General features: G+C 31.7%; 1 protein-coding gene across 1 annotated transcript; it reads left to right on the top strand.

Annotated features, from left to right (window-relative positions):
* Positions 1-9,682: 9,682 nt before the first annotated feature.
* LOC110735363 (aluminum-activated malate transporter 8-like) lies at positions 9,683-13,159 on the top strand. The gene is made up of 6 exons (XM_021915537.1): positions 9,683-10,174; positions 10,319-10,459; positions 10,753-11,025; positions 11,577-11,704; positions 11,983-12,126; positions 12,539-13,159. Exons 1-6 carry the CDS (start codon positions 9,889-9,891, stop codon positions 13,106-13,108), a joined length of 1,542 nt encoding a protein of 513 aa, XP_021771229.1. The 5' UTR covers positions 9,683-9,888; the 3' UTR covers positions 13,109-13,159.
* The last annotated feature ends 260 nt before the right edge of the window (positions 13,160-13,419 follow it).

Below are 13,419 nucleotides of genomic sequence, written 5' to 3'. Positions count from 1 at the left end.
GCTCTTATTAAATCTTAAGGTTGTCTTTACTCTTTGATTCGTATGCATGTGACCCATTTTTTTTTTTTCAACCCCTTACATGTTAAGGTTATGGGGTCCTTGTCAAAGACTACTATCACAGGATACCTGGGAGGCAAGGGAAGGGAATTAACCGGATTTCGTTCATGGTAAGTCTCAAACCTAGCGCGAACCCCTGAGCTAAATGCACCAGGAGGTCTTCCTCATGAGACCAACTTATAATAGAGTTTTCTAGATGTAGATAATTTGAAATTGGTTAGCATTGGAGCTAAAAGTAATGCTTAACACATTAAAGTCTTTGACTTTGTAAATGGGAAAAAAAAACCTATGTACGTGAACAAAGTTGCACGTCATGCATTCTTTGAGTAGACTTTGTTATTTTCATGTGAATAACAAAAAACGTACGATTAATAAATTGGTAGTAGTACTCCGTACTTTGCATTTCTTAAAGTTACAAAAAAGAAGGTTGATAAGTTATGTAGTGTATGGACTATTCTGACTACTGATCACCCTTTGCATGTTTTTTTGAGTCATCTTATCACTAATATATTACTTCATGTCCCCCTTTTTTTCCTCATTTTATTTCATGCGTAAATGGTCCACTCTTTCACTCTGCAAAAAGGTTATTTTAAACAATTAATTAAATGAAAAAAATTAAGTGTCCAAATACATGCCATTTAGCATATAATGCACTATGTTTGATTAATTTAACATGTCGGCGTCTTCCATTTTTTTCATTTTTTTTCCCAAACTACAGATTACAAATATTATTGGCTGAAAATAGTCAATTTTCAAAGATTTTGCAATTTTGACCCTTTTGCTATAATTTGGGCAAATACAAGTTTATCTGTCAAATAAACGAATTTTGTTAATTTGATGGCATTTTTGTAAATATATTGAAAAGGCGTGATAATATTTATTCAGTACTTTTAATGAGCTGTCTAATTACCGTTTGCAACTTGTTTTTAGTGTTTGGTGAGAAAATTACACATTTACCCCTCAAATAGTACATGAAAAGGCGCATGTACCCCTCCATTGTTTCTTGAAAACACAATTATATCCCCAGATAAACAAATTTTGTTTAATCTGGGGAATTAACGGGTACAACTCCTTTAATTTATTTCAAATTGTTTGTTGATTGGATCTTTATTGAACACATGAAACAGCCAATGTTAGGATATTTCATACTGTTCCACAGGTTTTTGAGTCTATATAATGTTATTCTAATGTACAAATTAAAAAAAAAAAAAAAAAGAAAAATAATTATGATTTGGAGTAGGTTAAATCTGTAAATTTTGAAATAATTAATTAAATTCAATTAAGTATGGTAAAAATAATTTCTACTTCGTATTTAGTAAAAATAAATTTAATTTAACAAAAATAATTTTAGTTCAGTAATAAGGTAAAGTGAACATGACCATAATAAGTTAAAAAGTAAAAGGAAAAACCATATTACCATCACATGTTTGAGGCCTTTGCTTGTAGGAAGTAGTGCTTGGTATGTGGGACTAGTGGGAGTTTAGGGTACGGGAAGGAATGACCGAATGAGTACTTTCTAATTAATTAATTTGAGTTATAATTAGGTCTTATAGCCTTCTATTTCATATGAAAAGTTATCAAGAAAGACGAGTATCCGGGAATTGTAATTGGGAAGAGAAGAAAATGACTAAAATGCCGTTAATGTTAATGTGTATATATGATAAGAGGAAAAAAAAAAATTTGTAATCATATTTTTGTGAACTTATATATACGAATCACTTAAACCTAACTTCCTTTGTTTTTGCTTGAGGAGGATAACGGTAATTGTTACCTTAGATTTTAGAAAGTTTAAGGAAGTGGAAATCATCATTAACCCAAGATAATGATAATTGTCATGTTGTCAAAAATACTTTGTAGGTTACTATAATCTATGTTGAGGCGGAGACTTAGGGCTTGTTCACATTTATTAAACTAAGTTGAACTGAACTGAATTGAGCTGAAATAAATATTTTATGAGAGAAGGAAATTAAGAGCTTAACTTAACTGAAATGATTGGAGCTGAACTAAACTGAACTGATTGGAGCTGAATTGAACTGAAAGCCTGTTCACTTCAGCTTAATTTCAGTTCAGCTCGGCTCCAATCAGTTCAGTTCAATTCAATTCAGTTTCTAATTTCCTTCTCTCATAATATATTTATTTCAGTTCTATTCAGTTCAATTAAGTTTAATTCAGTTCAGCTCCAATCAATTCAGTTCAGCTCCACATTCAGTAAATGTGAGCAAACCCTTAAATTAGATTAGTATGTAGATTTGACAATGAACTAAACCTCATATTAAAGTTTAGATTGGCAATTAGGCCACCAAAAAAAAAACAAAAAAAAATATTAACAAACAAATTAAAAAGCTCCCAATTTGATTATTTCCATTAAAAAAAAAATCATCCCTTTAATTAAGGAATGTGGATGCTAAAGATTATGTTTTTTTATCCTTTTTTTTACAAGAAATGTTAAAGATACTTACCGTTCAAAACAAAATTAAAGATAATTAACACGATTTAATTGTAATAAAGTGTAATTTTTATGAAGGAATCTATGGTATTCATTCTTCAAATGACTCGAAAATAATAAAAATTATTTCAAGATTAATCAATAGATTTAAAAAATTAGATAAATGATCTGTAATAAATTTTGACATTAAAAAACAAAACAAAATCAACTAATAAAAAAATTTAATATAATGATAGCCATTTTAAGTATGTTTACCATAGAATCATCCTCAGTAAATTAGGGTTAAAATATGTCTACATATATTATTACACTTATTAGAATTTAATCGTGTTAGTGCTTGCTTGCAATAAAACAGAAAGTTATTATGTGAATTTTTTAATTGGTTTTATTATTATTTTTTTTCCAAAAAAAAAAAAAATCTTCTAAGATTGTTTATAAGTGTAACAAAATTAGCAAATAAGCAATGATGGATTTTTTAGATGCTTTTGTTTGAAAGGTATGAAATTGACTATTCTATTATTATTGTCCTTACAAGTATAACTTTTATACTAGTTTTTATTGGCTTTTTTTTTTCTACATCAAAATTAATTTTAAATGTTTTTTTTATTTTAAATTTATTTTTTTATATTTTCATAATTAATTTTTTTTTTGAAACAAATCAATTCATTAATAAAAAGCCAACCGTCATCTACAAATAAAATCTAAATTAACAGATACATAAAATTGAATCAAAATAGGGTTTCCCTCATCAAAGCTACGGTCGTTGAAAATATCTTGCAATGTACTACATCTCTCACACACATCGCTGGAATATAGAACCTTTTTAGAGAGACATTCTAACGTTTTGTTGTACATGTAAGGATGATTTTCATCTGATTCACTTGCACGCGTTTGAAAACTTGACAACTGTCGCCAACGAATAGACAATATGGCAAAAGATGATTACCTTTTTAAAAACTCTAACACATAAACAAACCCTAAACCTAAACAAACAACTAAACTAACAAAAACTAATGACTCCACCATAGAGAGATGGACGAATATCTACACGTACTACTCCTGTAGATTTATTGAAAACCTAAATAGCAAAACTAAAGAAAATTAAGGGAAAAGGGTCGGAAATTCAGCGTAAACAACCAATATCTTGGAGAAACACTAGAAGAGAGGAGGAGAGAAGAGGAGAGAGAGAGAAACGAGTGAATAATAAATACTTTCAATTTTTTTTTTCATAATTAACTTAAGAATCATCTTTTAATTACAGTAATAATTAAAACTAAAATTTTTAAATTAATAAGGAAAATTATAAAATAAATTTAAAACTAATTTTAAAATTAATCAATAAATTTGGAAAATAGATAAATGATTTATAATTAATTTTGACATTAAAAATAAAGGAAATTTTTTAAATTACCACCCAAATATGTAACCATTTTCGAACTAACCACTTGTTTAATTTTTAATTTTAAATTACCACCCCTTAAATTAAATAAATGCTCATATTACCACCATTTTAAAAATTCGGTGGATTTTCTGTCTGTAGCACCACCTAACGCTTATTTTGACCCTTTTGACTGATTTTTCCCTGATTTTTCTTTTTAAAAATGCTCTCCTAACTTCATTTCACATTTCCTTCACCAAATTCTACCAAATTTCACTATAATTGGGGTAAATAGGTAGATTTAGGAATTAAGGTTCATGGAATCAAATCGAATTGGGGCTAAAATTGGGGCTTTGATTTCAAATCGAATTGGGGTTGAAATTGAAAGTTGTGGCAACTGCGATTCACTCTTGTCGGCGCTTAGCTGCTGCAATTAGCTCCTTTTGTGGGCTGCTATTACGGTTGGAGAGGGGGGTGAGTTGTTGCGCAGCTGTTTGCGGCTGCAGATGAAGTGGGGTCGAAGGTGGGTAATGGTTGGGTTGAGAGGTTCGGTGCTACAGAGTTGTTGGTGTGTTGAGTTATTGTTGTAATGGTAGACCTGACAATCCTGACCCGACCCGAATGACCCGACCCGTAACTCGAAAGTTGACCCGAAAATGACCCAAACCCGAACTAACCCGACCCGATCCGAAATAGAGTTGACCCGAACATGACTCGATGACCCGAAACCCGAAGTGACCCGACCCGATTTTAACCGAAATTGATTGACCCAAATCGACCCGACCCGAATTGACCCGAATCCTAAGTGAATAGGGTGAAATAGTGAATTACTTAGTTTAGGGCTTCTTTATTTCCTACGTAATAGGTACTCATGATTTTTTTTAACGATTTTACTTTATTTTTGCAACTATTTATTTAAAGTGAATTTATTTTGGTGACTCGACACAAACTTGACCTGAATATATCCGACCCGAATTGACTCGATTCGAATTTGACCCGACCCAAAATTGACCCAAAAATTGATCTTAAAAATTGACCTGACCCGAACAGACCCTATCCGAATTGACACGACCCGAACTTGACTTGACCCGACCCGAACTTGACCCGAAGTGTTTACCCGATTTTGACCCGAAACCCGAATCAACCCGACCTGAATTGACCCGACCCGAACCCGACCTGAATGACCTGTTTGCCAGGTCGATGTAATGGATTAAATCCATAAAGGAAGTAGCATAGAGATGAAATTGCGAGCGAATGAAGTGAGCGTTGGATCTCATTAACAGGATGAAGGTAACGGTCAACTTCATGGCAGTCACCGGAGAAAATCATCTTCTCCGCCGTCTCAACCACCTTCTCTTTGCTAGAGTCGCCATCTTCAGCTTTTAGTAGTGAGGGGAGGAGAGAGAAAATGAATGAGAAGAGTGACAGTGTAATGGTGGTGATATGTTGGTTTTTTGTTTGAAGTTGTAAAATTTGGGGGTTTAGAAATGAAATTAAATTGGTGTGTTGAATTCAATGAAGGAAATGATGATAGGTTGAGTGAAATATATCAGCGAGATGATTAAATTGAGAGAAAAAAAAAAAGAGGGAAGTTAGTTAGGTGGGGCCCACAGACGGAAAATCCACCGATTTTTTTAAATGGGTGGTGATCTGAGCATTTATTTAATTTAAGGGGTGGTAATTTAAAATAAAAAATTAAACGGGTGGTTAGTTCGAAAATGATTACGTTTTTAAGTGGTAATTTAAAAAATTTCCAAAAATAAATCAAGACCAACCAATAAAAAATTACTTTGACATCATTAAAAAATAAATGTATAAAATAATTGAAGGTCATTATCTAAACCAACTTTCTTAAAGCCTAAATAGCTGTCATCCTAAAACACATACTTGCCAACTTGATCCTCTATGTTAATTTTATTTACAATTTTGTTTCGATTTGTTTTAAGTTTTTTTTCTACATTATTTTAGGGGAATAATATATTGGATTTAGTGTAGGAGTTATAGGTTCGTAGATATCTTGAAAAGGGGAATAAAAATCACAAAGATTTTAATTCATAGGACATGTTTCAATGTTTGGTTCACAGTTGAAAGGTCTTTGTACAAATCTATATTTAGTTTTTTGTTGAAAAGATTACTCTTTTCAATCAACTCGATCATCTCAATATGTCATAAATCCAGCTCGTTTCCATCGTACTTGCAGCTCCCATGCGTAATTTTGCCCATACATTAAGTCACTTTATGTCTTAGTAATCATTAATCTTAGTGTGTTTACAAAAATTAATTTGAAAGATTAGATTGTTTAAGATGGAAGTTGTACTAGTTAGACTTAGCTTAGGGCGGCCTGTTCTGATTGACTGAATTGAGCTGAAATGAACTGAAGTCAACTGCACTTAATTATTGTAACTGAACTGAATATTTTATGAGAGAAGGAAATTAAGAACTGAACTAAACTGAATTTATTGGAATTGACCTGAACCGAATTGAAAATAATCTGGAGAGAACATGCCCTTAGTTTCAACTTTATTTTGTAACTCTACATATATTCTCCACACATAGTTAACATTGTGTAGGTATACCTCTATTAAGTCCTATTGGCCAATTAATAATCAATCAAAGCTTTAATCCCATGAGTCGAATACATGAACTAAAAGTGATAAGTCCGTAAATTAAGTCCTATTGACCAATTAATCAATCAAAGCTTTAATCCCATGAGTCGAGTAAATGAATTAAAAATGATTATTACGTATATTAAAGCCATCCACAAAAAGATTCCTCCTACATCCCTTACAATCCTATAACTTATTCTCATGTAAATTAAAGTCATCCACAAAAAAGCTTCTTCCTACATCCCTTACGATCAAATAACGCATTCTCATGCTAATCTATATGCTTCAATTCATATCCTTCCTAACTCATTCCAACCAAGTCATTTTCGGTCTCCCTCTATCTCTTTTAACCTCCCCATGTTCCTACTCTTCCTCTCTTTGTATCGGTGTACCCTAGGTTCTTTGTCTTACATGGTCGAACCAACACAATCGATTTTCTCTTAGTTTGTCTGCAATGCCTATAACACCCACTTTCTTGTGAATAACTTCATTTCCATTTCTATCTCTTAGAGTGTTATCGAACATCCATCTTAACATGTGCATTTATGTAACCTCCATCTTTTTAATGTGCTATTTTTTAGAAGCAAAATATTTTGTACCGTAAATCAACATTGTTCTTATGACTGTCCTATAGAATTTCCTTTTCAACTGTAAAAGAATGCTCCGTTCCCATAACACTCCTGTGACCACTCTTAATTTAAACCACCTCGACTTAATCCTATGGTTCATGTCTTGATCAAGATATTTAAAACACTCGCTCATGGACATATCCTTTTCGTCCAAACTGACTACATCATCGCTTGTTTTCCTCTATGTACTAAAACAACATACCAAACATTCAGTCTTACTCCGACTTAGTCTAAACTCTCTAGATTTGTTAGAGTTCATTTTATTTGGTGAAGTGATCAACGCTAAAAATTGATGTAAAAGCATTCAAATATATTCCATATAGGAAAATCCAATCCAAATCTAATTATTAATTTGGATTTGAATGAATTTTAATCAATTTTTTAAAAAAAAAAATGCATTTTCAGTTTAATTAGATCAATTTGAATAAAAAAAAAATCAAAAGAGAAAGTATTGCATCAGTTCGGATTGATGAAATGCGAATTTTGATATCCTCAATTAGCAGGATGATATCCTCTATTGGGTAGATGATATCCTCTATTGGCTCCATGATATTCTCTACTGGCTGGATGATATCCTCTATTAGCTATATGATATATCATGGCTAGATGATATTATATACTCCTTTCGTCCCCGAAAGAACGACCCTTTTGGGTTGATTTCGCGAGTATATTGAAAAGATAAATTTACATGGGGTTTGTAAAAAAAGTAGAGAGAGAAAGTAATAAAATTACATAGAAAATCGAATTTTTATATGGGGAAGCTAATTTTGGACAAATATTGTTGCAAATTGGTGAGTGTTTTAATGCAAATGGGTCATTCTTTTTGGAACTAAAATTAGGCCAAATGGGTTTTTCTTTTGGGGACAGAGGTAGTAGCATATTGAGGGTATCATCTAGCTATGATATCAAATAGCCAAGAGAGGATATCATCTAGCCCATAAAGGAGATCATAGACATAATCATAAATGATATCATACAACCAATAAAGGATATATCCCACCAAGATATTATATAACCAATAGAGGATATCAACCAGCAATTAGAAAACATCATCTAACCAATAGAAAATATCATCCAGCCAATAAAAGATATTGTAGACACAATCATAAATGATATCATATAATCAATAGACGATATCATCTGGCCATAATATCATATATATGTATAAATGATTAGAGGATATAAATGATTGAGGATACGTATAACTTGTTTGAGCATATGTATAATTTGTTTGATGATATGTATAATAGTGGCGGAACCTCCATTGAAGAGCTCGTAATAAAGGTCATGGGTATAACATAACTTGATCATTTCTCAACCAAAATACATGCATTTGTCATCAACATGCTCACAATTCAACAAACAATTTCAACAATTATGCATCACATAAGAAAGCCTCAATTCAATTTTTTTGGCATTTTTCAAAAAAATCCGAAAATTAAACTTTCTCTCTCTTCCGCCATGAATGACCTCGCTTCTCTCCTTCGCCATTGATGTCGTCATCGTCTAAAGCAGAATAAGGAGATCCACTATTGTTGTCATCATCGTCATCGTCGTGTTTATCGTCATCGTCATTTCCTGCGCTGCATGAGCTATTGGTCAGGCTTGACTGGCCCAATAATTTGTGAAATCAAAATTTCTTCTCATTATTTATCCGTGTTGGGTAGTATGTTGATGCTATGTTTTAGAATTTTTTTTTTTTGAGAGTTCCATGACTTAATACTTCTAGGATTATGGGTTAATGCTTGCTCTTATAATAAAAGTAAAGATATTACCTACTTATAAATCATGCATATTGTACTATTGAATTAGATTTAGTGGATTATCAAATTGGATGGAACTCAAAAACAAAAATCCTATTATAATTCAGATTGGATTGGAATTGAGCCAAATCCAGACCGAAATTGAACCTTCGATTATATTTCACCCTTAGCTAAAATCATGCAAGAAGTAAAACATCTTTCAAATGTAGTAATGCAACCTAGTTGAATATTCTTCCACAAAGGAAACTACCTAGATCTAGAAAAACTTTATATTTAGCCTAAAAAAAAATAAGAATTACCAAGTATCTTCACCAACTAATCCAAACAAACTGATCAATTAAGCACCCATTTTCTCATATCCTTCAAAAAATAGTGGAATACAGTGCATATTTTTCACTTTACATTACTTTTTTAGCTAGTTTACCACCACCCACCCACATAATAATAAGTTTTAATTTTATTAGTACATTCACTACCTCTTATATTGTCAGTAAAGAAACCATGTAAATAAGCAGTAAATAGCAAAAAGAAATTTGCAATTTGTCCTTAAAAAAAATTAAAATTAAATTGTCGGTTTAATTTAAATTAAAAAGTCGATCATCTAAGTTAATATTCTCTTTAATTTGTTTACTATTTTATGTGATAGATAGTGGTAGTTTTCTTGTCTTTTAGCTTATTCAATCTTATAAATAAAAAATAAGAGATGTTTTTACTTAGATGAAATGAAATTCTGTCAGTATTTGTGCATGGAAATAACTTTTGTTATCAGCCACATTTGCAGCTCACTAGAATTTGTTGTTTTAAGACAATGCATATATTTGTCCTTAATTAAAATAAAATTAAAAAAAAAATTAACATATGCATGGAAAAACTATTTCTATTACTTTTTATCTTAGTATAAATTCACTCTTACTTCAAGAATCTTATCACATCATTTCCTTTTCTATATTTCATTCTTGTGTTTGTTACTTTGTTTTGAGTTTATTCTGTTATATATTGATCTATAGAAATGGAAATGGAGATGGTACACGGGGCGAAAAGCCGGATTTTCACTAGGGGGTTGAATGGCCTTAGAAACTTAGCTGTGAAGTTAAAAGAGAAATGTGTTGGAATAGCTAAAAATATAAAGAAGTTAGCCAAGGATGATCCAAGAAGAGTTATCCATTCTTTAAAAATGGCGCTAGCTCTTACGCTAGTTAGCTTGTTCTACTTTGTTAGACCTCTTTATGAAGGGTTTGGTGTCTCAGGGATGTGGGCTGTGTTAACTGTTGTGGTCGTGTTCGAGTTCAGTGTAGGTAAGATCACCCTTACTTGCCATTTCTTGAAAGTTAAACCCGAATTTCACAAACAATAAATTGATGATTATTTTTCATGTATATAATAAAATGCATGATTTATTATTATTAATTAACTACTTATTTGTTTTACTTCGTTTTTAGGCGCTACTATAAGCAAAGGTCTCAATAGAGGTTTAGCAACCTTAACCGCCGGTGCACTAGGGGTTGGTGCTCAACACTTAGCCGTGTTATTCGGGACGAAAGGAGAGCCAATTGTCCTTGGTATCTTGGTGTTCTTACTAGGTAAACTACTTTCTTTTGCTTATCAATTTGTTTTTATGCATAAGTTACACTAGTGAAAAGTTCAAAAAAAAAAAAAAAAAAGTGTTTGATTGACTATTAGATTGGCTAACCCTTGTAAAAGATAATGAGAAAAATGTGTATTGAAACAACAAATTAAAGAAAGAATTTGACGTGTATGCCACTTCTGTTTAACGGGAAAACATATAATTTTTGGATCATGAAAATCTAACACGGCAAAAAGTTGTGCAACTTATACATGCAAAAATGACACTTACTTTAATTTGTACTTGCAGCTTCAATGTCGACATTCACAAGATTTGTGCCAAGCATCAAGAAACGATACGATTATGGCGTACTAATCTTCATATTGACGTTCAGTTTAGTTGCAGTCTCAGGGTATAGAGTTGATGTTATCTTAGTATTGGCGTACCAAAGATTATCGACCATCATAGTTGGTGGTGCCACTTGTATGATCGTTTCGATTTTTATTTGCCCTGTTTGGGCTGGTGAAGATCTTCACAACCTCATCGCCGGCAACCTTGAAAAGCTTGCCAAATTCATGGAAGGTATAAAGGCTATATTATTCAGTTATTTCCTCTCAATATGTGTAATATTCACTTATATTACTGAACTAGTACGATTTATTCTTAAACTATACTCCACTTAAAAGTAACACTTTTAGAGTCTAATGTTTATTGAAAGTATCCCAACAATATTTATCATCACATTTTTTAAGTTAAGACTTGTTATATATGATTAAATTTCATACACATGTTTATTTAGGAGGTTTAGATTATAGCTAGAATTTAAATGACTCATACACATAATTATTAAAAAGGTTGTTTCTTTTGCTAAATCATGTTTTATCTTTATTCGTGAGAGGTTATTGCCTTAATGCCGTTAATGGATATAATATTACTATATTATTTTATGCTATCACTACATTTTGAGAGTAATTACGGAGTATTTATTTTAATTTCAGGGTAAGTCTTATTTTGAATATAGAAAACGACATATTAAAAAGAAAGGATAGACTAGTAATTATTCATTTTGTTCTATAATTTTGTATATATGGCAATTAAGTTACTTAATATTTTTAAAACAATTATATTAACAGGATTTGGAGAAGATTATTTTACGATTCCTGACAACGACAAGATCAGTATGAACTCCAAGAAAGATGGCAAATCATACCTCCAAAGTCATAAAAGTATCCTTGCTTCTAAAACTAATGAAGAGAACTTGGTATGTGATGTTCCCATTATTCTTTTCATTTTTAATTTATGTACGTACATTAACTTTTTAGGCTGTTTCTAATTTATTACTTCTTTAATTAATAACCACTAATTTAATTTCTCTTGTAAGTGATTAAATATATAAATAATGGTACCAATATGATCATAAGATTGCCACTATCTTCTAATAAAAATGTACTAAAACATGTATTGTACTTTAATATTGAAATGAATTATAAAATTGTGATATTTTTTGCTTATTAGTAAGTTTAATTCTTTAATTAACAGGCAAATTTTGCTCGATGGGAGCCATGCCATGGTCAATTTAGGCTTCGCCATCCTTGGAAACAATACGTCAAAGTTGGAGCTCTTGCTCGACAATGTGCTTACCACATTGAAACTCTCTGTGGGTTTATCAATACCGAAGCCAAGGTAAATATATCTTGATATACCATCTTAATTAATTGGGGCACTACCAAATACTAGAGATCAATCTCGTCTGCATTATTGCCCTTTTGGCTCTTTATATAAGATATAATGTTTCATCAATTGACCACAAACATATAAGAATAATATGAAGACCAATGACAAATATGAAACATAATATGAGTATTCTTGCATCACCAAATAATTAAAATCTCCTTCTTTTCAACTAATTAATTAAAATATAATTGTTGGAATTAATCCAACCTTGCAAATGACATAGCATAATCCAATCATTTAATTTGATATACATTTTCTTGTTCAATAGTGATTAGTTACAAGATTGAGGCTAAAGGCTTAAAATTAATCATTTTGTATTCACCTTAATTGACCTTAAAAGCAATTTACATTTAACCTATAGGTACCAATGGAGTTCCGAAGAAAAATCAAGGATTCGTGCACGAAAATGAGCATCGAATTGAGCAAGGCATTAAGGGCAATGGCTTCATCCATTGAAAAAATGGCTCACCCTAAGCAAGTAGTCATGCATATAGAGAACTCCAAACAAGCTGCAAAAGAACTCGAAAATGTACTCAAAACAATGTTATATGGACCGGAAGATATAATAGCACTCGTACCGGATGCAACCGTTGCATCTATACTAGTTAACATAACCACTTGTGTGGAAAAAATATCAGAAGCTGTTCATGAACTTGCTAAGGTAGCACATTTCAAGGAAAAAGTCGAGGCCACGGTGTCACCGGAGCCGGCTAAACACACGGCAAAACTTCACCGTGGCATAGTGAACCCGATGTATGATGAAGGTGATCGCGGTGAGGTTGATTACGTGGAAGTAATTGTATGTGATCAAAAGCCTCAAAAGATTGAGAATTGTATAGAAGGGGAGATAAGGGTTGATAATAATATGTGCTCAAATAACGTAAATAATAGTATTGTTATTAGTCCTCCGTCTATAATTACATGCACGTGAAGCTCTTTTGTTTTTGTTAAGGCATCCATGCATGAGTTTTACTTAATTGATCGAGCTAACTCTTCAATTTTTATTAATTGGGATTATCTCTATTAAAGACTTTCAAGTTTTAATTTGATCTTGATCAATCACTTTTTTTATAGCCTATCATTATTATTGGACTTGAACAAAAGTTTAATTTGCACGTACGAGGGAGATTATAGATTCTAAAACATGTGAAAATTAAATGAGCTGAGACACGTACCGTATATATTGTAAAATAGCTAGCTCGAGAAAGAGGTGTTTTGGGAAGTTAAAAAACAAGTTTATAT

The sequence above is a fragment of the Chenopodium quinoa genome, unplaced genomic scaffold (genome assembly GCF_001683475.1).
Source record: "Chenopodium quinoa cultivar QQ74 unplaced genomic scaffold, ASM168347v1, whole genome shotgun sequence".
Taxonomy (NCBI): Eukaryota; Viridiplantae; Streptophyta; class Magnoliopsida; order Caryophyllales; family Amaranthaceae; genus Chenopodium; species Chenopodium quinoa.
This window is presented reverse-complemented; position numbering and strand designations above follow the sequence as displayed.